This window comes from Centropristis striata, chromosome 21 (genome assembly GCF_030273125.1).
Source record: "Centropristis striata isolate RG_2023a ecotype Rhode Island chromosome 21, C.striata_1.0, whole genome shotgun sequence".
Taxonomy (NCBI): domain Eukaryota; kingdom Metazoa; phylum Chordata; class Actinopteri; order Perciformes; family Serranidae; genus Centropristis; species Centropristis striata.
Genome location: NC_081537.1, coordinates 31,082,250 through 31,107,552, shown reverse-complemented (window position 1 = coordinate 31,107,552; position 25,303 = coordinate 31,082,250). Strand labels below are relative to the sequence as shown.

The 25,303-nt window shown below is 35.4% G+C and overlaps 1 protein-coding gene across 2 annotated transcripts in view; it reads left to right on the top strand.

The window, feature by feature from the left end:
* LOC131959436 (zinc transporter ZIP11-like) overlaps positions 1 to 25,303 on the top strand; it is a 234,907-nt gene that overhangs the window by 197,981 nt on the left and 11,623 nt on the right. For both annotated transcript variants that reach the window (XM_059324634.1, XM_059324635.1), the window contains exon 7: positions 24,343 to 24,412. In XM_059324634.1, coding sequence (XP_059180617.1) covers positions 24,343 to 24,412 — 70 coding nt within the window. The remainder of the gene's footprint in view (positions 1 to 24,342; positions 24,413 to 25,303) is intronic.

Here is a 25,303-nt window from a genome sequence, read left to right as displayed (position 1 = left end):
TCTCATTTTTTGTGAAAAAATCAGTATTTTGACTTAGTTTCTGCATAAAAATGGATTTTGATCACATTTCTAGCGAGAAATATATGTTTTATTTTCTAAATATTCACTCAGTGAATGTACATAATCACTTTGTATGTTGGAATAGCCACGGGATATGACTGTCATTAACTTGCATTGTAGCGAAATCCGTGTCAGTTTCACAGAAATTTGAGTGATTCCGTGGCTATTCCACGGATTCCTGTGAGACCAGGTTGACCAGAAATTACATAGTGACAAAAGGGAAGTTCAGAAATTACAGAAGTTACGGAAGTTCAGTGATGTTTAAATCACATTGTTTACTTTTTTTTCACAAGGGACACAAACCCTGTTCTCCTGGGTGAAAGTCCAACGTCTGTCCGACCCATCCAGCTCCCCTCCCACCTGCCTCGAGTGCAACTTCCATATTTCATACTACGTATCACCGCCATTCATAATTCCAACAGCCACGAGAGAGCGAGGGAGGACAGCCTCAAACCTAAATATGAGTCGTATTTTGCTACGTAGTCTCTACAACCCCCACTTCAAAAATGATGAAATATCTAAGGATTGGTGTCTTGACTTGACACAGAGTAGAAACAATAAACTGCTGTATTTGTTACTTTGCATAATTTCAAATACTGAACTTTGCATAAGTTGCAATTTTTTTCTCCTGTGACAGCTTTCTCTAATTAATGAGAATTAGTTTTTGCAACATGATTAAAAGTCAGTGATAAACATTAACAATGTTGTGTTGATATAATATACTCACTGCATGATGTTTTACCTAACATGATTAGTATGTAACATATGTAAGGGTTTCCTATTTTTATATAGCGCTGTAAATATGCAACAATTTATTATTAATGCTGCAGTCTTATCTATCTGATAAGGCTTCTATACGATTCTATTAGACAACATACTTTTGACTCCCCAGCATTTGTGAGGCAATGATTGCATCTTTTACTCCACTACATTTATCTCATGGTTTGATTAAATGCATCATGAGCAGAGCATTGAGCTGTGGACTTTCATCGATTTCACACATCAAAGTGTAGCCTTTGTAATTAATGAGAAAATGCTGTTTCACTAGTTTGAATGATTTTCCACCTTATACTTCAATGATTTCCATTAATCAGTGGAGGAAACATGGTTTTCAGAACATGGAGTGGCTGTTTGCTCCAGGAAGTGTGGAGAAAAAGCAAATTAGGGACACATGTTGTGTGTGGGAGCAGAAGAAATGGGAGCCATCCACTCAGTATGAATTTGAATGTGAGAGGCCGGTTCATTAATGAGTTGACCATTTTCTGGCCAGTGCATACACTTTAGATCCCATAATTGTAACAATATGCATGTAAAATGTGCTCCTTTACACACATATATCCCATCCATGCTCACACAGATATGATCAGATACATGTTTACATGATTGCATACGCACACAACCACACATTAGTAGGAGGAGATCCACCCACAGAGATCTCCTGTCAGGCTGTCAATGAAAACCACCTCCCACAGTCTCAGCTCCTACTGAGCCCACACACTAACTTATTAGGCCCACACTCAAATAAATCTTTAGTCTATTTGTCAATGTTTCGCTTCCATTGCAGATCAAATTTCTATCCAGCTGAGTCAGGCAATACCAACATCAGCCATATATGTACCATGCATGTAATTAAATCACTATGAGTAATATAATTTATGTAATTACTGGTAATTTAATTCTGTTTAATTATATGTATGTCGCCAAGCAAATGAAAGTTGAGTCATTTCAATTAAGTTTGTAATTGGAACAAAAAACACATTTTAAATACACAGAATATATAAACAGTGATTAATTAAACACTTTATCAATGTTAATGAGGTAAAATACACTACCTGTAGCTGCATAAATGATGCAATGATTATTATTATTTTGCAAACCCGTTGGCCTGTATAATTATTCAATTACAGGAGGAATAATGTTAATGTTGTGATCACTTTCTTTTCGCGCATTATAGCTTTATTGTGTTGGGTAGGAAGTCTGAGATAAATAGATAAATATTATCTGTCGTTATGTTCTTCTCTGCTTAATAAACTCCTATGCCACTTAAAAGTCATCCTTGTTACTCCTGAGAATTTTTCACTTAGGGGGTGAAAATGTTTGAGGATATTTTTTTTCTTATCAGGATATAGTTTAAAAATTATGATAAAAACATCATAATTGTAAGAATTTGTATTAGGCCCCTGTGCTCGTCTCTGAATATTTTCCAGTGAGCTAGACTCATCAAAAAGAAAAGGACCACACTGTATTATAGTCTGGTCAAAATATCAGCATACCATTTATCTTTATATGAGACAAGATGATGTCTTTGATTTTGGATATCATAATATGTGTCTTTTTCTGGTTTTGCTGAATTACAGTGATTTTCTGAACTGACTGTTCCACACGATTGTAATGTTATCAGATGATTGAATTGGCGCTATGAGTGGTTATCAGCCCACAAAAATGGGTGAGTCGGGGCCTGCTCCACCTGCTGGTAGGCCAGTAGGTTGTTGTCAGCCAATTGAATGGGCTGATGTATTAATGCATGTTGTTTATGTTGTATCTTTATTTCAATGATATGGTTATTCATTTAATAGTTAATTGATGAGTAATTCATATGTAATACATTTAGTTTAAAAGGTTAAAAAGGATAAAATATTTACATTCATTCATTTCATTTCTGTTTACGAAAGTTAAAATACTGTGTACAGTGACTCATACAGACCACAAGGTGGCAGTAGCGTTCTACTCTAGAGTCAAAGGTCAAGAAGAAGTGTTGGTTTAACCCATTGAAGCCTGGAAAGCGTTTACGTCGTTTTGTAGTATTTGTATAAGCTCTCAAATACTTTTTGAATTTCATTTCTATCTGCTACAGAGGCTGAAAAATCTATTATTTAGTAGAAGAGTTCACACTTTTTTTCCCACATTTTTCCAGAATTTCCAGAAAATTAGAGGCTTTTTTTAAAGTCGCCCAGCGGTTTTTCAGGCCTCAATGGGTTAAGAGAAGAAGTCAGTAAAAACAAAACCAAAGATGTTTTCAGTAGTGTTATGCCGTTCATTGTTTTCCTCTGTATTACTGCACGTTTGTTCAGTAAAAGTTTGAACGAAGAAAAGGAGTCCAAAGCACCAACAATCCAGTTTACAATGCCATTGCAATATCAGTATTAAGGTATTTGGTAAAAAATCTAAAAAAGATTGATTGATATTTGATATTTTCACCATATTGCCTGGCCTACTTCTTTAATGACCCACTCAGGGAATATGTTATTCATGCTTATATCTAAAGGTTTATCATCACTACTAAAAAAGAAAGTAACATTTATAATACTTTGGCATTTAGTGTGAACTATCCTGTTTGCAGCACCACTCTATGATAACCCCATTCGGTCGTTCAGGCTGATGAAAAAGGTCTATTTAACATAAGAATCTCAGTGTGGCTTTAATGCTGATATTGAACAGTAGTTTGCTAAATTATTTTGTGTTGAATGAAATAAGCCATTTAAGTGAAGCTTTTTCCCAGGTTGTGATAAGTGCACTTACTTTTTGGCACCTAGCTGTCCCACAGGGAATAAAAGCCCTTTCCCTTGCCGCGTTAATGCATCGCTCTCTGCCTCTTGAACAACACAAACAGCAGCTGCATAGTAACACTGAACTTCAAAAAGGCTCTGAATCCTCCATTACACCGAGATAGAGCCGTGACACAAGTTTGGTGACGGTCCATCAAACTGAGCAGGAGATTGATGGCCATACTTTCTCCCCACCATTAGGGCTGATCCCTGTTAGTGTGATGGATGGAGCTACTGCTGGCAGCTGGTCCAACAGGAATAACAGAGAAATATTAATATCATGATGAAACTGGAAATACAGCTGAAGATTATTCAGAAACACAAGGAGGCAAGGATCAGATACTATGAGGGGCCGTATAGGCCATAATCCATTCTTCCCTCTCACATACACATAAAATACCTCTCACATTCACCATTTTACCTCTCACATTCACCATTTTACCTCTCACAAATACAAATATTTTGTAAATGTGAGGGGTATTTTTTGTAAATGTGAGAGGTAAAACTGTGAATTTGAGAGGTATTTTTGTGAATGTGAGAGGTATTTTTTGTGAATGTGAGAGGTATTTTTGTGAATGTGAGAGGTATTTTTGTGAATGTGAGAGGTAAAACTGTGAATGTGAGAGGTAAAACTGTGAATGTGAGAGCTATTTTTGGTGAATGTGAGAGGTATTTTTGGTGAATGTGAGAGGTATTTTTTGTGAATGTGAGAGGCAAAACTGTGAATGTGGGAGGTTTTTTGTGAATGTGAGAGGTAAAACTGTGAATGTGAGAGGTAAAACTGTGAATGTGAGAGGTATTTTTTGGGAATGTGAGAGGTATTTTTGTCAATGTGAGAGGTATTTTTTGTGAATGTAAGAGGTAAAACTGTTAATGTGAGAGGTATTTTTGTGAATGTGAGAGGTAAAAATGTGAATGTGAGAAGTATGTTTTGTAAATGTGAGACTTAAAACTGTGAATGTGAGAGGTATTTTTTGTGTATGTGAGAAGGAAAAAAGTAATTATCGCCTATAAGGCCCCTCATAGTATGACATCTTTCCACATTTTTGTCCATTTTGAGCAGAACTGCATTGTTTTTAGTGAGGTCACTTTTTACATAACCTCAGGCTTTTACTTAAGGGGATAAACAACCAGCTCTCTAAACTAAACCCGTTGCTAATGCTAATCACAGTCTTTTTAAGGAAAATGTTGCCAGAATGTTGCCATCTTTTATGTGGATGAAAAGTGAATTCTCCCGCCTGCATCAGTAGCGTGGGGCGACTTTTCCACTATGTGGGGTTGGCTGTATTTGTATTTTTAAACATTAGTTTTTTTAAAGTGACAGAAGCACATGAGAGTGAATCTTGTGGATTCTTAGGTTCCTTAAAGTTCCATTAACTCAGTATTATGCACATAATTATTATATTTTTCTTCTTTTAGAAAAGATAAGAAAAGTATAAACATTATTAAATATTTGTCAACCCAGCTAAGCAAATGTTTACAGACATAATCAATCTTCATGCCATCCAACTGGGCATATCTAACTCTCAGATGAAGACACAAATGAGCGTTTGTCAAAATGATTTTTATATGTGTGAACTGAACGGAGAGCCGGTTCTTCTGAAGTGTGAACATGCACAACCCAGATTGCAGGGGATTTAGTCACTGCTTTCATCAAACCATTTGTTTTTTATGATCCAGTAGATTATTGTACAGTTTGAAATGTGCCCTTGCTGCCCCTGATGACGGGAGGATGAAACAGCACCAGCATAAAGAGCGATGAGAGGAGACTTTGATGTGCTTGAAAGAAACAAAACAGATGAAAAATAGTCAAATTAACTTCAAATGTCACAGTTGTGCAGTCGAGAAAAAGGAAAGGGAGCTAAGAGAGAGGAGGCGCAGTAATGGCAGGCTCAGTGGAAAAAGGAGTGTGGAGACAAGATTAAAGGAAAGTGCGATGGAAATGAGTGGCTGCTGTGACAATGGGCTGTCAGCAGCAGCATCGTCAGACTCGCTTAAAAAAGCATAACGCATTTCATTAAGCAGGAGTTTGATAGGATCAGCCACTGCACACACACATACACACACATACACACACACACACACACACACACACACACACACACACTAACACTAACACACACAACAGCAGTCTGAGTTTCCTTCAGGGAGTAAAAAAACACAGGTGACAATGCAAACATCTCCCATGTCTGCTGACAGAAGTGATGACTCACACTCAGCTACAGTCTGAACAATCTCAACCAGTTTCCCAAGCATCACGTACCTGGAGTTTATTTAGGTTGATGTCATGTGAGAGGTATTTTTTGACTGTGAGGTAAAACTGTGAATGTGAGAGGTATTTTTTTGTGAATGTGAGAGGTAAAACTGTGAATGTGAGAGGTATTTTTTGTGAATGTGAGAGGTAAAACTGTGAATGTGAGAAGTAAAACTGTGAATGTGAGAAGTAAAACTGTGAATGTGAGAGGTGTTTTTTGTGAATGTGAGCGGTAAAACTGTGGATGTGAGAGGTAAAACTGTGAATGTGAGAGGTATTTTTTGTGGGTGAGAGGTATTTTTTGTGAATGTGAGAGGTAAAACTGTGGATGTGAGAGGTAAAACTGAATGTGAGAGGTATTTTTTGTGAATGTGAGAGGTTTTCTTGTGAATGTGAGAGGTATTTTTTGTGAATGTGAGAGGTAAAACTGTGGATGTGAGAGGTATTTTTTGTGAATGTGAGCGGTAAAACTGTGAATGTGAGAGGTAAAACTGTGAATGTGAGAGGTATTTTTTGTGAATGTGAGAGGTAAAACTGTGAATGTGAGAGGTATTTTGTGAATGTGAGAGGTAAAATTGTGAATGTGAGAGGTATTTTTTGTGAATGTGAGAGGTAAAACTGTGGATGTGAGAGGTAAAACTGTGAATGTGAGAGGTATTTTTTGTGAATGTGAGAGGTAAAACTGTGAATGTGAGAGGTATTTTTTGTGGGTGAGAGGTATTTTTTGTGAATGTGAGAGGTATTTTTTGTGAGTGTGAGAGGTAAAACTGTGGATGTGAGAGGTAAAACTGTGAATGTGAGAGGTAAAACTGTGAATGTGAGAGGTATTTTTTGTGAATGTGAGAGGTAAAACTGTGAATGTGAGAGGTAAAACTGTGAATGTGAGAGGTATTTTTTGTGGGTGAGAGGTATTTTTTGTGAATGTGAGCGGTAAAACTGTGAATGTGAGAGGTAAAACTGTGAATGTTAGAGGTAAAAGTGTGAATGTGAGAGGTAAAACTGTGAATGTGAGAGGTATTTTGTGAATGTGAGAGGTAAAATTGTGAATGTGAGAGGTATTTTTTGTGAATGTGAGAGGTAAAACTGTGAATGTGAGAGGTATTTTTTGTGGGTGAGAGGTTTTTTTTGTGAATGTGAGAGGTATTTTTTGTGAGTGTGAGAGGTAAAACTGTGGATGTGAGAGGTAAAACTGTGAATGTGAGAGGTAAAACTGTGAATGTGGGAGGTATTTTTTGTGGGTGAGAGGTATTTTTTGTGAATGTGAGCGGTAAAACTGTGAATGTGAAAGGTATTTTTGTGAATGTGAGCGGTAAAACTGTGAATGTGAAAGGTATTTTTGTGAATGTGAGCGGTAAAACTGTGAATGTGAAAGGTATTTTTGTGAATGTGAGGTAAAACTGAATGTGAGAGGTAAAACTGTGAATGTGAGAGGTATTTTTGTGAATGTGAGAGGTAAAACTGTCAGTCTGAGTTTCCTCCAGGGAGTAAAAAAACACAGGTGACAATACAAACATCTCCCATGTCTGCTGACAGAAGTGATGACTCACACTCAGCTACAGTCTGAACAATCTCAACCAGTTTCCCAAGCATCACGTTCCTGGAGTTTATTTAGGTTTATGTCATGTGAGAGGTATTTTTTTAAAAGTGAGGTAAAACTAGGTTTATCATGTACTGTATGTGCTCTGTCACACAGTAGCAGGATTATATAACTCAATGGCTATTGTTTGCATTCCCTGATAAACCTTGTTGTTTTAACCAACCCAGCAAATTCCGACCATGAGACAGTTGGATGAGAAATTAATGGAAAAACCAACATTAAGTGTCACACTAAGGCCACCATGAGTGTCAGTGCTCCTTAGCATAGATTCTCTAAATCTGTGGGACTCTGCTAGTTGGATGGACCATTTTTCTGAAACATATCACCTCTTTTACTCTTTAATTACATATCCATTAAACCATTATGTGATCCATTGTCCCCAATCCCCCAAGAACACCAGGCTTTGAAGCCAATTGAACATAGTGACCAAACCATATACACTGTAAAAAATGTCTGTAGATTTTACAGTGAAAAACTGCTAAACCATGACAGTAAAAGACCGTAAAATGATAAATGGGTTAATTCAGTTTGAGTAACCCTGTAAATGGATATATCAGCCAAAACAGTATTTTTTACTTAAAAAAAACAAAAAAACATTACTCCACTGTCAAATACACTGTCACCGTGTTTGTAGCAAAAATATACTGTAATATATATACTGGCCATCATTTTTGCATTTATTTTTTGTAAAAATACTTTTTCTCACTGTTAAATGCACTAAACACCATATCTCTAACAGAAATATACTTCAATATTTAATGGTAATAATCATTTATAAAGTATTTTCTTGTCAATTATATGGCAGAACAGTTTCTTTTGATGGAAAAACTTTATTTTTACGGTAAAATATGGAATAAAATGGCAATCTTAAACGTAAAATCAACAGTGCTAATATCATTTTACCGTAATATTACAAAAAGTTGCACCGTATTTATTACAGTAAAGTTCTGGCAACCACAGCTGCTGTTTTTTTTTACCGTAGAAACAACAGGGGTTTTTTTTTTTACAGTGTACAGTTGCAAGAAAAAGTATGTGAACCATCTGAAATGACCTGGTTTTCTGCATTAATTTGTCATAAAATGTGATCTGATCTGCACCTTAGTCCCAAGTATAAACAAACACAATGTGCTTAACCTAATACCACACAAACAATTATAATAGTTCATGTTTTGATTGGAGTTATTTTCTGCCTCTCTGAGCGTTCTGCGTTGGGCCTTATAATATCACCTGTCAGATGATCTTACCTCATGCCGACATGATTTTCCTTTCAGCGAAGCAAAAATAATCTGTCTTGATCAAGTAATGCAGTTGTAGATGTGAGATTTGTGCTTCAGTCACTTTCATGTGGTCACACAGTGGATAGACGAGTGTAACCCAGTGTGTTGGGTTTACCTAACTGAATGTGCGTATTAATAAAACAATTAACGAGACGATAGACCTTAGTCCTTTTTCAGCCTTAACCATAGCTTGTTTTTATTCTCCTTCTACTCAACAGGTGAGTTCTCAAAACTACCAGGGCCACAAAATAATGCACAATGTAAAATACAGAACAGTGTAAAACCACGCACAATTTCTGGTCTAGTATACTGTCCTACAAAGTCTAACTGCAATAACTACATTTATGGTCAAAATTGAGTTATAACTAAAAATGAACTCCTTGATGTCTGTTTTATCTTGTGACAAAGTTTTACATTTCAATTTTGCTTTAATTCAGGGGAATAATAAAACATTTGAACATATATACTAATTTAAACATAAAAATAATATAAATTATAAGTTTATTTGATAGTGATGAAGTAAAAAAAGGGAGATAAAATTAGATTAAGACTAAAATATAAAATGTCTTTATAATATTAAGTATAAAATACACAAATCTTTGAATAGAGTTGTTAAACACTTTTAAATAAACTTATGGCAAAATCTATTTGAAAATGTTTATTGACTGAATTAAAAAAATATATAAAAGCTGAAAGAAGACAACAACATTGTAGTTACTGCACTCTGATTTTGCATTACCATTAGAACCTTTTACAGCAATGCAGTAACTACATTTTTGGGGTCAAAGGTCAAATAAATCATCATGATTTTTGAGCATAGTAATGACATCATCAATGCATGTAGAAATAAGTGTCATATCACTTGCCTACCTATAACCCATTTGGCTGGCCGGTTAAAAAACTTTAAAAACTTTAAAGCAGTTTTTCTCAGTTTTACCCTTTGCGTAGTTGCTGCAGTTAGACTTTGTAGGGCAGAATATTATCATAAATTATAAGTTGCCACTTCAAGGATACAAGGGAAGATTTTTATTTTATTTCCTGTTCATTCGGCTTGGCTGGTGGCTATAGGGGGTCCTATAGGGCAGCTATTCTCAACCTTGGGGTCGGGACCCCAATTGGGGTCACAAGATGATTTCTGGGGGTCGCCAAATCATTTTGGAAGTCAGCTCTGTCTCCACTGTGTTAAAGTGTTCATGTGTTAATGTGTTTTAGTCTTTTTGGTCATTTAATGTCTTTTTTGGGTCATTTTGTGTTTATTTTAGTCATTTTGTGTCTTTTTTTGGTCATTTTGTGTCTTTTTTTTGGTCATTTTGTGTCTTTTTTGTCATTTTGTTTCCTTTTTTGGTCATTTTGTGTCTTTTTTGTCATTTTGTTTCCTTTTTTGGTCATTTTGTGTCTTTTTTGGTCATTCTGTGTCTTTTTTTGGTTGTTTTGTGTCTTTTTGGTCATTTTGTGTCTTTTTTGGTCATTTTGTGTCTTTTTTTTTGGTTGTTTTGTGTCTTTTGGGTCATTTTGTGTCTTTTTTGGTCATTTTGTGTCTTTTTTTATCATTTTGTGGTCAATTTGTCTCTTTTTTGGTCATTTTGTTTCCTTTTTTTGGTCATTTTGTGTCTTTTCTGGTCATTTTGTATCTTTTTTGATCATTTTGTGGTCAATTTGTGTCTTTTTTGGTCATTTTGTTTCTTTTTTGGGTGATCTGAACTGTGCGTGTGAAATTCTGTTCAGTGAGTGGGGGTCACGGACAACATGCATGTTAAATTGGGGGTCGCGAGTCAAAAAGGTTGAGAACTACTGCTGTAGGGTCTTGTATTATAGGGGAAACCCTGGTGTGTCCACCCTGTTAATCAGATACGATCCCTCACAAAAAGGTGCATCAAGTGCACAAGAGAGAGCCTTCTTATTTTATTTTTTATTTTTTTATTCTGTAATGGCAGCAGGCCTGTATGAGCCAGGCTTTGTTAAGGAGAGAGAGCGACGGGGGACGAGTTATTAATGCTGTTCCTGCTGTCAGCTTTCACTTGTACACACAGTGGTGTAAGTGTGCTGCGAGACTCAGAGAGAAATCATTTTTTTAAAGTCTCTGTGTGTTCAGCTCTCAGTGCTGTTGGAGCTTCTAACCAAACCCCTGTGGTTTGAAATCTACTTCCACTCCTGCGTCCCTGTTTGTACTTTCACATATCTGCTTCCTCATATTATATTCACATATTAAAAAGAATTGTTTACAGAAAAATAGCCGCTGACAAAGCTCCACTAAATGAGCGATAAGCACTATTTATTTCTATTAAATCTTCATAATAAAAGTTGTTATCAAACAGCAAAATCAGGAAATTAATATCTGTACAATAGAGCAGTAGTTCTCAACCTTTTTGAGTCGCGACCCCCAATTTAACATGCATGTTGTCCGCGACCCCCACTCACTGAACAGAATCTCACACGCACAGTTCAGATCACCCAAAAAAGAAACAAAATGACCAAAAAAAGGAAACAAAATGACCAAAAAAGATACAAATTGACCACAAAATGATCAAAAAAAGACACAAAATGACCTAAAAAGACACAAAATGACCAAAAAAAGAAACAAAATGACCAAAAAAGACACAAAATGATTCAAAAAAGACACAAAATGACCTAAAAAGACACAAAAAAGACACAAAATGACCAAAACAAGACATTAAGTGACCAAAAAGACTAAAACACATTAACACACGCTGACTTCCAAAATGATTTGGCAATCCCCAGAAATCATGTCGCGACCCCAATTGGGGTCCCGACCCCAAGGTTGAGAATAGCTGCAATAGACAATGGCAATCTATCCAATATATTTCCACACTGTAAAAAAAACTGTCGCTTTTACGGTAAAAAAACGGTTGTTGCCAGAACCTTTTTTAATATTCGAGTAAAAACATATTAGCACTGTTGATTTCACGTTTAAGATTGGCATTTTATTCCTTTTTTTACCATATGAATAAAACGTTTTTCCATCAAAAGAAACACTGTTTTACCATATAATTGACAAGAAAATACTTTATAAATGAAAATGGTGTTTAGTACATTTAACAGTGAGAAAAAGTATTTTTTACAAAATATAAATGCAAAAATTACAGTGGTGGCTTGTATATATATTACATTAAATACATATTACAGTATTTTACAGTGGAGTAATGTATTTTTCAAAAAAACAAAACTGTAAAAAATACTGTTACTACTGGTCAAAAGTTTTAGAACACACCAACTTTTCCAGAATTTAATTGAAAATGATGCAGTTTAATGTCTCAGTGTACTCTGAAATTAATGCACATTTGCAACATTTAAAATTCTTTATTGAGCATGATAGTGTTTTGAAAGTAAAAAAAAAGATTCAAAATCACATTTTATGTTGGACTAAAGGACTAAAAAAAGACACAAAATGACCAAAAAAAGACACAAAATGACAAAAAAAGACACAAAATGACAAAAAAAAGACACAAAATGACAAAAAAAAATGACAAAAAAAGACACAAAATGACTTACAAAGACATGAAAAGAATTCAAAATAGCCCAAGATTCCATAGAGTTAAGTTGTTAACCCATTTCTTGTTCCCTGAAAAAGGCCTACTTGTATAATTCTGAAATGTACATTATTTTTCAGTTTTGGTTAAGCTTACCTTTTTTTATTTACCTCTGGCAGTTCACCACTTACCTTTGGACCCTTTCAAGCTGTTCATTTGACTTGAACTGCTTGAATTTCAATAAAAAACTGGAAAAATTGGGGTGTTCTAAAACTTTTGACCGGTAGTGTATATATGTGTATATATATATATGTATATATATATATATAAACTATTATAAAACAAGCTCTAAATAAAATGTAGGGCATATTTTCCGCAGTAACTACATATGTTCATGTTTTAGACACTGTAATAAATACAAAGAAAAAAATATTCAAAGCATTTTTCTTACTTGAATCAGATGAATCCAGTCCAGTAAATTAAAGGGATGTTGCTCGATCAAAAAATTGGAGATTGTGTGACTTCTTGACCTGAGGGCGGGGCTTAGATACAAATGTTGGATCCAATCGCATTGTCAGTACAAACAATAGGACCCAATGATCATGTAAATGTGGTTTGTCGTGGCCATTTTAGCAACTGCACTAAGTTAATGGGTGAGCTGGCCAAACACAAAGCACTCAATACTCTGTTCAGCAAGTTTATTTCTTAGCACATTCGTGTTCCATACACCGCACAATTCCGAATCGCTATTTTACAATACAACAAGTTCCGTACACCGCTCGACTTATGACTGTTGCACTTTTCAGCATTGGCTTTTCAGCAAGACTCAATGCGGTCCTATCTTCCTGCTCTATACAACACATCAGGACAGACCCCACTGTCCCACACGTTCCCCTCAGTCAAGGTGTCATCAGAGTTGAGTTCAAAGAGTGATTTCCCAGAAGGCTTTGTGTCTTGAATACCAAGTAGGTCGACGCCTACTTCCCACCATGTGGGAACTGTCCCACTATGCAGGAAACACCAAATTTCCTTCACAGGTTGAACCAAAAAAAAAAAAAAAAAAAAGTTTTTTTGGGGATAACCAAAATTGTTGTAATTCTGGGTCTTGCAGGGTTAACAGTATTGGTAAAACCATATTCCTTATGAATGTAATGTAATGTGATAGAAAAGTTTAGGATTCTGCATAGACTTCTTCCAATAATTCAGTCAAACGAAAGGATTTACAAAGAAAGGATTGTGCTGTTTCTGGACCTCGACAACACTGACGTCACATCAGTGTCACTTCAAACGTTAATTCTTCTCTGTGCAACCAGGCGCTGCTCCTGCTCCAGGGCAGATTGCTCAATATTGTAACAATCCCTGAGATATTTCTTTAACTGCCACGAAATGCCGTCAAAACACAAAAACACGAGCCTCATGAGTAAAAGCTGACAGATGTTTGGCCGTTCAGTGCTCCCCTACTGGCCCTGGACTCTGTCTTGGAATAAAAACTTCTAGCTCAGTGGACTCGCAAAACACTCCCAAACCCCCCTGCTCACATTTCCAGCTGTCTAGCAGAACTACAGGTGAGCTGTTGGCGGAAAAAAAGCTTTATTCTGAATCCAAAAGAGCAGATGATACATGTGACTGATGTATTACCTTTCCCACAGGTCCAACACATCATCTGTCGCTGATCTTCTGTTCTGTTGGACCCAACCAACAAGATAATTCCTTGTTGTTGTCTTTTGTCTTTAAATCAGTTAAGGTTTTTAACCCTTAACCCTATAAAGCCTGAACCATGAAACTATTGCCAGAAAATTCTTTTACATTTTTTTTTTAAAACTGAAGTGTTTACTGAACCTGCTGACAAATTTAAAATATATATATATATATATGATTTTGCATGTATGAATTCTAATTTGTATCATATTTGATACATCAGGTCAAGTTTTTGTAAAATTTGTTGCTCACAGTTTGTTTTTCTTGAACTACTTTGATTTTCATTTTAACATTTTTCTTAAACATACAAAATATTTTTTCCATATAATACAACATCAAACATCTGCTGATATGAATTTTTCATGCAGCAGTGATGGATCCACCAGTGGAACCAGTGGAACCACCAGTGGAACCAGCAGATTGCCATCTAAAAATACACAGCAAAAAAATAAATGATGTATTTCTTTGAATTGTTGGAGAGATTTCTCAATTTTACTCTAAATAAACCTAATTATGTCAGTTAAACCTTTACTTAGTTTACCTAAATGAGAAAAATACTTTATGTTGCTATATTTAAGGCATAATGTATGAAATGCAAAAAAATGACAATCGACAAATTTTCAAATTAGTCGTCATTAATACCTGATGATGTAGAGGTCTCAAAAACTTGTGAATCAAATATGATACATTTGGCTTTATAGGGTTAATAGGGCACTCATTGAAATACTTGCAAATTCCAAATTTCAATCCTAGAGAATATTGGAGGATATTACATACAGCCAGAATGTGTAAAAAAAAAAAAACATATGGACAAGGGGGAGGGGGGTAATATTTTCAGAAATAAATTGTGAGGGAAAAAATGTGCATATTTATGAGATTTAAAGTGGTGAATCTGTGAGAAAAAAGTTGCTTTTTTTCCCACTTTTTTCTCATAAATCTGTGACGTTTTTCGCATATCGCATACTTAATATGGTGTTTAAAATGTTATGATCGGTGCAACTAAAACTTATTAATAAACTATTAATTATAATATAATATTATAATATTAATATACCATCTGTTTGCCATTTACAACAAGGGGTAGGGGGGTAATATTTTGAGAAAAAAAGTTTACGAGATTAAGGTGTCAAACCCACGTGAAAAAATGTGCAGATTTATGAGATTTAAAGTGGTGAATCTGCGAGAAAAAAAGTTATTTTTTCCCCACCTTTGTCTCGTAAATCTGCGACTTTTTTCGAGCAGATTTGCCACTTTAAATCTCCTTAATCTGCAAAAAATGTTCTTGTAGATTTGGCAAATTAATCTAGTAAATTTGTTTTAATTTGTTTTTTAGAGTGAGTTTGCTAGTTTTAATTAGTTTTTATTTTTTGGAAAAATGCTTGCAAATTCCAAATTTCAACCCTACAGAATATTGGAGGATATTACATACAGCCAGAATGTGTAAAAAAAAAACATACAACAAGGGGTAGGGGGGTAATATTTTGAGAAAAAAGGTTTAGGAGATTAAGGTGTCAAATCCACGAGAAAAAATGTGCAGATTTATGAGATTTAAAGTGGTAAATCTGCGACTTTTTTCGAGCAGATTTGCCACTTTAAATCTCCTAAATCTGCAAAAAAAAAATTCTTGTAGATTTGGCACTTTAATCTAGTAAATTTGTTTTAATTTCTTTTTTAGAGTGAGTTTGCTAGTTTTAATTCGTTTTTATTTTTTGGAAAATGCTTAGTTTTAGTTTAGTTTTTATTAGTTTTAGTTTTTTTGTAATGGGGTATTTGTTGGGTGCCAGATTCAAAAAAGTCACAATAAATGTTTCCTTTATTTCCTTTGTCTTATTCATCTCAGCCCCAATAAGTTAAGGTTTTTAAAAACTCCTCGTCCTCCCTAGCTGTACCAGCTGTGCCAAATGGCTAACTCTGACACTCAGCTCATGTTTTATTCAAACTCAGTTGAAGGTTTTTCAGTGCAGATCGAGTTTCTAGTGGCCCCCGTGGCATCTCAGACAGTTCCAGGGGATTGAGATGAATAGTAAAGTGTAACTGAAGGGTGCTTTAGCCAGTGACGGCTTTACAGTATGTCTGCCTGTAATGGAGCAGTGGGAAGCTGATTAGAAGCAGTGTGCTTTGCTATCAGAGGTAATGACAGGTGTTAGATCATGATGAAGTGGCCTCTGGGCTCATAAAGTCCACCAGGATCCCTCCTGCCTGCTCTCTCTGCTCTTTCTTTCATCCCTGTTTTGCTTCTTCTTAGTCCTCTCTGTTATCCTTATCTTTATCTTGGCCACTTGTTCTTGGTTTAAGGCACTATAGCTTTGTGTAGACTATTAATATTGCAGGAAGAGAGGAAGCCAGACAGATATTACAGTGGAAGAATACACAAGAATGGAGAGAAGGGCTTTCAAGATATCAGTCCTTGCATAAAAGAGAACAGATGCTAATTACTTGTATATAATATACTACTTTGAAGCCTTAAAAGTTTCTTGATAGCGACACTGACTCCGTTCCCGAAGGGTAAGAGGAGTCGTTTGAACAAAACAAAAATAGTTTCACAAGTAGTTCCCCGAGGTTGTTAAAGTACTTTCACAAACATGGTGCCAGTCCTATAACTATTGCCTAGGTTTAAAGTTTGGTAGAGTTTTCCAGCTGGTGGCTATGTCTCCTCATACATATGACACCAACAACCACAAGAACCAAAGGAAAAGTTTGACGTTGTGGGAAGCACAAGTTCCACTTTCTTGCTGAATGTTAGATTCTAAGATTGATCACACAACCAAGTCTGTAAGATATCTATGAGGCCACAGCTAGCAGCTGGTTAGCTTAGCTTAGCTTAGCACAATGACTGGAAACAAAAGGATAAAGCTAGCCTGGCTCTCTTTAGAGCTGACAAAAATCAATCAACCGTTTGTCAATACCACCCATAAAAACACATATAGGCGTTTGTCAAAAGAGCGTTTCGCGGCTCACGTTAGCGCAGAGCGTTCTAAAAATAATAACAATTGTAAAAACGGGCTTCAGATTTGGTGAATTTATGCTAGAAAACCACTGACCTAGGTTTAGGTCCTGATAGGCGTTAAAAAAGACAGTTTAAACAGTTAATAAATGTATGTAAATGATGGAAGTGGAGTAGTTACGAGGGTGATGTGAACCACGTAAGTTACGTTAAAAAAAAACGTAAGTTACGTTAAAAAAAAACGTAAGTTACGTTAAAAAAAACTTAAGTTACGTTTAAAGTCACTTACTTTCATTTTCACGTAGGACACGATCCCCGTTCTGAGGACATATGCTCATTTTCAATTTCATACTTGTATTTGGGGTTTTAGTAGAACAGTTTTATGTGCTTTAAACCTCTGAAGTCCAGGAGATTTTGGTTCAAATTTGTCAACTTCCTCTGCATTAATTTCTGTCTCTGTTTAGCATCTTTCAGTCTGTCCTTACATCACATGCATGGCTCCTTTTTCTCCACACAAACTTGGCTGTCAGTCTGAATTTTCATTTTATTTTAATTAACAAAGTATAAAGCTGCCAGGAACCCAAAATACAAACAAAAGACACAGGTGTCTGTGGAAATGTGCCATTTTCTAACCATTTATACACACAAAAACAGCAGAAAAAATAATAAATAATAAAACTACAAAACAGTCTATTTGCATGTAAATAAAAATAGTAATAGTTTTCATTGTAGAAAAGAAATTCACATTTTAAAAAATGGTCTAGAAACATGAATGGCACACTGTGAAAGCTCCTATGATTGAACTTTCAATTGGCTTTCTCAGCTTGTCTACATGTCATATATAAATAAAGTTATTACAGTAAATAAAACGTGTATTTTCAATAAACAGATGGACTCCAGAGGGTTAATGTTCAAAAAACACTCACTGTCTGTCTGAACGTTGCATTAAAGCACATGTGTGTCTTTAAGCCCCACTCCCAAAAACAACACTGTCCTCTCTGATTGGTCAGTGTTTTGGGGTCTTCCGCATCTCTGCACCATCATTGCAGCCGGAGAGTGACTAACTGCATTGTAATGTTTTGATACTTTTAGATTATTTATACAGCACTTAAACCCCTTTTCGACCAATGCAGACCTAGTTCTTTTGCTGGGCTGGTGCTGTTTCGCAGTTGGTTCAACTTGTGAACTGTCTCAGCGTCTATTTGAGACTAAAATAACAACAACAACAGACTACACCACCTCAAATACCTGTTTTTTTGAGCCTACATTGGCATCCAAACATGTCATGTACAACACATTTGTGCTGCTTGTTTTAATCGCTATGAACGGCGATTACGCTCTTATTAACACTGAACGTAAGATGTTCATGTCAGACTTTGTTGTAAGCTAACGCTAACCCGCTAACGCGAGTCCGTATCGATCACATTGCAGTTAAACAAACAAAATAAAATAAATGATACATGTTTTAGTTGGTCTTGTTGGTCACGATAATCCCGCCCCCAGCCCGTGACGTAAGTGGTTCATGCTTTGAGACCAGCAAAGAGTTGGTGCTGCTCTGGAACCAGTTTTCCTGGCAGAGAGTCGGTTCTTTGGCAGTCGAAAAGCGAGGAACTGGTTCAAGATTAGGCACCGGCTCCGAACCGGCCCTGGAACTGCCTCGGTCGAAAAGGGGGTAACAAGGTCATAATAGTTTCTGATTTCTCATTAGTTTTAGTTTTAATTTCGTTGTGATTTTTTGTCTTCAAATTCAGTTAGTTTTAATGAGTTTTAAGAGTGAGTTTGCTAGTTTTAATTAGTTTTTCTTTTTGGGAAAATGCTTAGTTTTAGTTTAGTTTTTATTAGTTTTAGTGTTAGTTTTTTTGTAATGATTTAAAAAAAAAAGTCACAATAAATGTTTCCTTTATTTCCTTTGTCTGATCCATCTCAGCCCCAATAAGTTTATTAAGTCATAAAACCAGATAGATGAAATAGATTTCATATCAAAAAGGTTTACATATGAAAAAAGTTGACAAAGAACATTTTCACTATAATTTTAGTTAGTTTTAGTTAATTTTGTAACCACACAATACAGTTACAGTTAGTTATCGTTTTTTTTTTTTTTAAACTCTCGTCTTTTTTAATTTTTATTTCAGTTAACGAAAATGTTTTTTCAATTCTAGTTTTTGTTATTTCGTTAGTTTTCGTTAACTATAATAACCTTGAGGGGTACTAGGCCTGTTTTATGATAAAAAAGAACAGACAAATCAATTTTCTCACTATAAACCTTTCATTTGTACAAAAAACATAAAACTGTAAAAATATGTATTGTGGTTTTACATGGGGTTATGTGCAGCAGTATAATGGAGTCCTTTCTGTGTTTTTTTGGATGTGATTATGTAGGTCACATGTGATTCCAGCAGCAGGAACTAAACCACTCCACCATGTGTGCTCTTTGACTCTTTGATGCTCTGAAGCTTGTCTGTCAGCAGCCTGACAGCATGTGACTGCTAGTCAGCCTATCAACTAGACATAATACTTCTGCCTTTTTGGTACCAAATGCAAAATAGCCTGTAGATTTGACTGAATGTGCACAATAAAACACTCACACTTGTCGATACATCACACACTGCTGTCTTAATGGTGCACTGCAAAAAATGTGTGTCTAAAACCAGATAAAAACAGTAAATCTGAGGGAAATGATCTTGCTGCATGGACAGATAATTTCACTTGACAAGATTTCTTAAATTAAGATTATTAAATCTAGAAATAAGCATGTTGAACACTTAAAATTAACTTTTAAAAACAAGATAAATTAAAGCAGCAAGCAGCGATGAACTGGCCCGAGCAGAGTGTACGGCAAATTATTTGTTTCTTCTAAAAAAAAACCTTTAGATTTAGAAGTGTTATATAATTTATCTTGTTTTAAGAGTTATTTCTTATTTTAAGCGTTCAACATGCTTATTTCTAGATTTAATAATCTTAATTTAAGAAATCTCTTGGTTTTATTCTGGTTTTAAATGGTTTTTTTCTGGTTTTATGTGATTTTATTCTGGTTTCATGTGGTTTTATTCTGGTTTTAATCTGGTTTTAATCTGGTTTTGTGTGGTTTCATGTGGTTTTCTTCTGGTTTTATGTGGGTTTTATTCTGGTTTCATTTGGTTTTATTCTGGTTTTAATCTGGTTTTGTGTGGATTTATTCTGGTTTCATGTAATTGTATTCTGGTTTTATGTGGTTTTATTCTGGTTTTATGTGGTTTTATTTTGGTTTTATTCTTGTTTTAAGAGTTAATTTCTCATTTTAAGTGTTCAACATGCTTATTTCTAGATTTAATAATCATAATTTAAGAAATCTCTTGGTTTTATTCTGGTTTTATGAGGTTTGAACTGGTTTTATTCTGGTAGTATGTGGTTTTATTCTGGGTTCATGTGGTTTTATTCTGGTTTTATTCTGGTTTTAATCTAGTTCTGTGTGGTTTTATTCTGGTTTTAAGTGGTTTGAACTGGTTTTATTCTGGTTTCATGTGGTTTTATTCTGGTTTTAACCTGGTTTTGTGTGTTTTTTTTTCTGGTTTTAAGTGGTTTGAACTGGTTTTATTCCGGTTTTATTCTTGTTTTAAGAGTTAATTTCTTATTTTAAGCCTTCAACATGTTTATTTCTAGATTTAATAATCTTAATTTAAGAAATCTTGTCAAGTGAAATTATCTGTCCATGCAGCAAGATCATTTCCCTCAGATTTACTGTTTTTATCTTGTTTTAGACACACCTTTTTTGCAGTGTGTATAGCTTAATTATGCATGACAGCCATTTCAAATGAGTAAACTGTGAGAGAGGAGAGGGACGGTGCTCGGGGGGTGCAGAGCATGAAGACGGAGCAGAGATAGGCTCTGTGTGGTGGTCGCTACTGTAGAAATCCCTCTTGGTGCAGATTTCTCATTGTAGCACTGTGTGAAGTTGCAGTGGCTTCATTTCACACATTAATCTCTCAGTTGTGGATCAGTAGTTCAGCAGATATGTTTCATTCTGCAGCCTGCGTTGTCTCTGCAGATATGGTTAGGAAGATCAGTATAAACCTGATTATAGAAGCATAGACTGTATATAAATAATGGACGTAGTCACCGTGACGTCACCCATTGGTTTGTGGCCCGTTGGAAGCCTCGAGTTCAGCGTTACACTTGTCGCCATCTTGCGTCGTCATCTTGTTTCCGATACGCGGGGCAGACCATAATTGGACTGTGGAGGAGGAGAGGGATCTGATCACTGACTACAGCCTCTCTACACCTCAACCTGACTGAGAGAAGCTGCTGCTAATTCATGTTAGCATTAACTGGAGCATTAACTGGGATGTTAGTTTTGGCTAGCAAAAAAACAAAAACAAAATGTTGGTTACTGACCTCATAAAACTGAGCAGCGACTCCTTGGAGTGTCTGTTAGTCCAACCAAACACTGAACAAGACATTTTACTGAACAAAACGTTCAAATAAACTGTCATTAAGTGAAAATACAGTGAAAGGGTCAAAGTTATGAGACCAAACCGCTAAACGTCCTCTTTTCTATCTATATAATGTTATATATAACTTTATTGACACGTTTCCATGGATACGCTCTGCTTCTCTCCTGGTGACGGCTCGCCTTGTCAGTGACCTGTCAATCAAAGCTAGAAACGCCCCAAATCATACGATTCTTTATCTTCTATTTCCTTCTAAATGGGGCCATTATTAGAACTATTGACATCAAATTGTCTTGAAGAAGATTTTTTACTAGCGATTGAGACCATAATGTTGTCCCTGAAAAATTTTTCTGAGGTAATAAATCAAGTGAGAAGTTTTCAAATTTAGCACTGAAATGAATGGACAGATTTCTTTTGCAGCCAAACTTAGCGCCCCCTACTGGAATTTTCGGTGAATTGCAGGCTTTATGCACTTCCTGGTGACTTCCATGCTCAGGCACGGAGATTGCCGCCTGTATAGAAGGTAAGACCAAATCAAATAATACAGAGTTCTTCAGCGTGGAAGTCCCCAAGGACGGGAGCTGTGAGAAGATAACGTCGATCCATCTGAAAAAATACACAATAACCTTCTTGTACTAAATCCCATCGCCCATAGTGGATTGTTTACTGTCTGTACTCTTGATACCAACTTCCACCCACATCAATTTATTTCACCTTAGTGTCCGCACTGAGCCAACTTCCTTCCTTCCTCTTTCTTCCAGCGTTATATTTCCTGTGTGTCAAAGTGCTTCAAAGAAGAAGTCAAAAGACAAATCCTACACTAATGCTACCTATAGAGCAGAAGACTTTGAAAAGATTTGGAAAAGACTCCTGGAAAACTATCAGCTCACATCTAAAGACAAGAGTTTAGAGTTTTTAGTCTCACACTGAGGTTTTAGACAGACTGTCAATCTTTAGGCTCACTATTTAAAAGACTACAACTAGATTCTTTTAGCATTTTTTTCATGCTCTTAGTAAAAACTTACAAATGGAGGAGAAGCAGCTTTTGGCTCCAGCTGCTCTAGTGTGTGACTCAGTGGTTTGTGTTGAAAAAAAAAACAATAAAAAGAGAAGAATACACCACAAAATGCCCCTCACAAAGCTGAAAAAGGGTTTCTGTTTTTATCACATGAAAAGTGACTATATTACAGTAAAAATAGATATAAGGAAGAATAAAGGAAAGGAACATTTAGAAATGAATTCATGATATACATTTATGTCCTATTTAATTATAATTTGTTTAATTGAATAATTATATTTATCAGCTCTATCAACTTTCATTTAGTTAATCATACATTAATTATTAATTATTTCTTACTTATTTATGTATACATTTATTGATACATTTTAACTGGGTCTTCTTACTGTTCTCTTTACTAAGAAACATCTAAATATATGACATCACTATATTTTTATGGAGGACTGAGCTTACTAACATTATTGTGATGTTCCTTTTTCCTGGTGAAGTGGTTTTACTGGTTTTACTGGTTTTACTGGCCGCTCTGGAACCGGGGACCTTTCCCCGCTCATCTATTGGTTGGTGATTGTGTTACGTCACTGAGACTTGAGATAATATCAAACACGTTTGATTTGATCAAACCCAAGACGAGGAGAAGACTGATATGAAACAGAGCAGATTGGTTTAATACTTTCTACCATGACTGTATTTTTGGTCATTTTGTGTCTTTTTTGATCATTTTAACATCTATTTTTGGTCATTTTGTGTCTTTTTTTGTGTCTTTTTTTCATCTATTTTTGATATTTTGTGTCTTTTTTGATCATTTTTACATCTATTTTTGGTCATTTTGTGTCTTTTTTTGATCATTTTTACATCTATTTTTGGTCATTTTGTGTCTTTTTTGGTCATTTTTACATCTACAGTCATGGAAACATTCTTGATTATAACAAAAATCATTATGAATAAAACCATGTTGTGTTACGTCACTGAGACTTGAGATAATATCAAACACATTTGATATGATCAAACCCAAGACTAGGAAAAGACTGATATGAAACAGAGCAGATTACTACCTGAAACTGAACCATGGAGATGACAGAGCGCTGTGACTCCATTAAAACTAGATTTACTAAAGACTTTCAGCTTTTAGTCTGGGACTGGGGGAACCGTTTGGTGTAAGGCCAGCATAACAACACTGAAAAAAGTGATTTTGACCCTTAGTAAATGTTACATATATTATTTAAGCAAATTTTAATATAAATTATGTGTTATTTAACTCCAATTATAAAATACATGTAATTTCAACATATATTGTCAAAATTATGACACTCTTATTTTATTTAATTAAATGTAGCTCGAAAAAAATACGTTCATCCAAATTTCAATTTTTTTTTTGTCAGTTTAGACAGTTCATTCCATCCTTATGATAATGGTTGACAGAATGTGAGCAGTGTGTTTCTGCTTTCTTGTGTTGTATTGTTTGTATCATATTAAAGTTGGTGGTCTACACATCTTGTGGTTCTGTGTCATGTATGATAGCCAAAAAATATTTAATTAGAATCAACTTAATAAAAAAGGTACAATTTAAACATTTGAATTGATTTGAAAGAGTACAATATATTTAAAAAACACACACAATTTATTTAAGTTCATTTAAAGTGGGTTTAATTTAAAATGAACTCAAAATAATTGAGAAAGAATTACACAATATATATATTTTTAATTTACTTAAAATGTATAAGTCCAGTCAACATAATAAAAATATCTAGATTCAGATAAAATGATTTCGTGCATTGTATGTTTCCGCTTGTCATAATAAAATTAGGTCCATTCAACAAAACATTTTTTTGAGTGCAGGTCAGGATTTTTGGAAAATCACAAATTTAAGGGTGCCAGGCTTTCACTCGACGATTTCTTTGTGAATATTAATGATTTTAAGCAAAAAATGTCTCAAATTTCCCGGGAGGGGTATAGTATGCATATGCAATATGTTTTGAAAACACTGTTGTTTTGCTTTGAGGGTAACAAAATCATTTCCTGTGTTTTCACCTGCAGAGGGATTGGCTGTTGGCGTTGGATTCGGTGCCATTGGAAAGACTTCATCTGCTACTTTTGAAAGTGCCAGGTAAGACCGGTGTTAAAGCTACAGTATGCAGGAAGAGTTGCAAGAGGAGGTCGTTGGTTCAGCTCTTCTTTGTGGAGTTTGCATGTTGTGTCCTTGTGGGTTCCTCCCACAGTCCAAAAACATGCAGCTCAGGCTTAATTGGAGACTCTAAATGTTCCGTAGGAGTGAATGAGAGTGTGAATGGTTGTCTGTCCATTATGTGTCGGCCCTGTGTTGGTCTGGAACAGCTCCAGACCCCCGTGGCCCCAGTTTGGATAAAGGGTTAATAGATAGTATAGTAGATAATAAATGCATGGATGTTGCTTTTAGTTGGTAAACACAACATTTAAACTTTAACCCCACTGCCGGCAGTGAAAAAAGTGAAGAAAAAAAACCACATTCACTCTCATTTTGAAACAAGCTTTGTCCACCTGGTGATTCACCTCAGTATATTTACAATTTTTTATGACACTGCAACCACTATATTCCTTATTTTCAAAGGCTTAAGAAATGTCCCAAATACAGCAAATAAAAAGAAAAGAGAAAAATAGAGAGAATACGGGCAGAGGGCAGGGTCTTTAAAGATACAGACATCGCCACATATTTCTAGAGGGTCATCAGTGATTTTTTATACATTGTTTTTAGAGAAATCCTGCATAATATACCTGATATGATGCGTTTTTCATGTGGTTTAATGACGCAGAGAGGTGTTCAAGATTCAGATTCAACTCACATGAATAGGTACATTGTAGGTGCATTTTATATAGACATGCCCAAGTGATGCGTCAGTTTCTCACATCAGGTTTCTCAACAAGTCTGACAAAAAATGCAGCACATTAAAGCCTGAGACAGAGAGTCCGCTAGAATCTGCTTTCCTGACATATGCACCTTCCTAATAAGGCAATATGTATT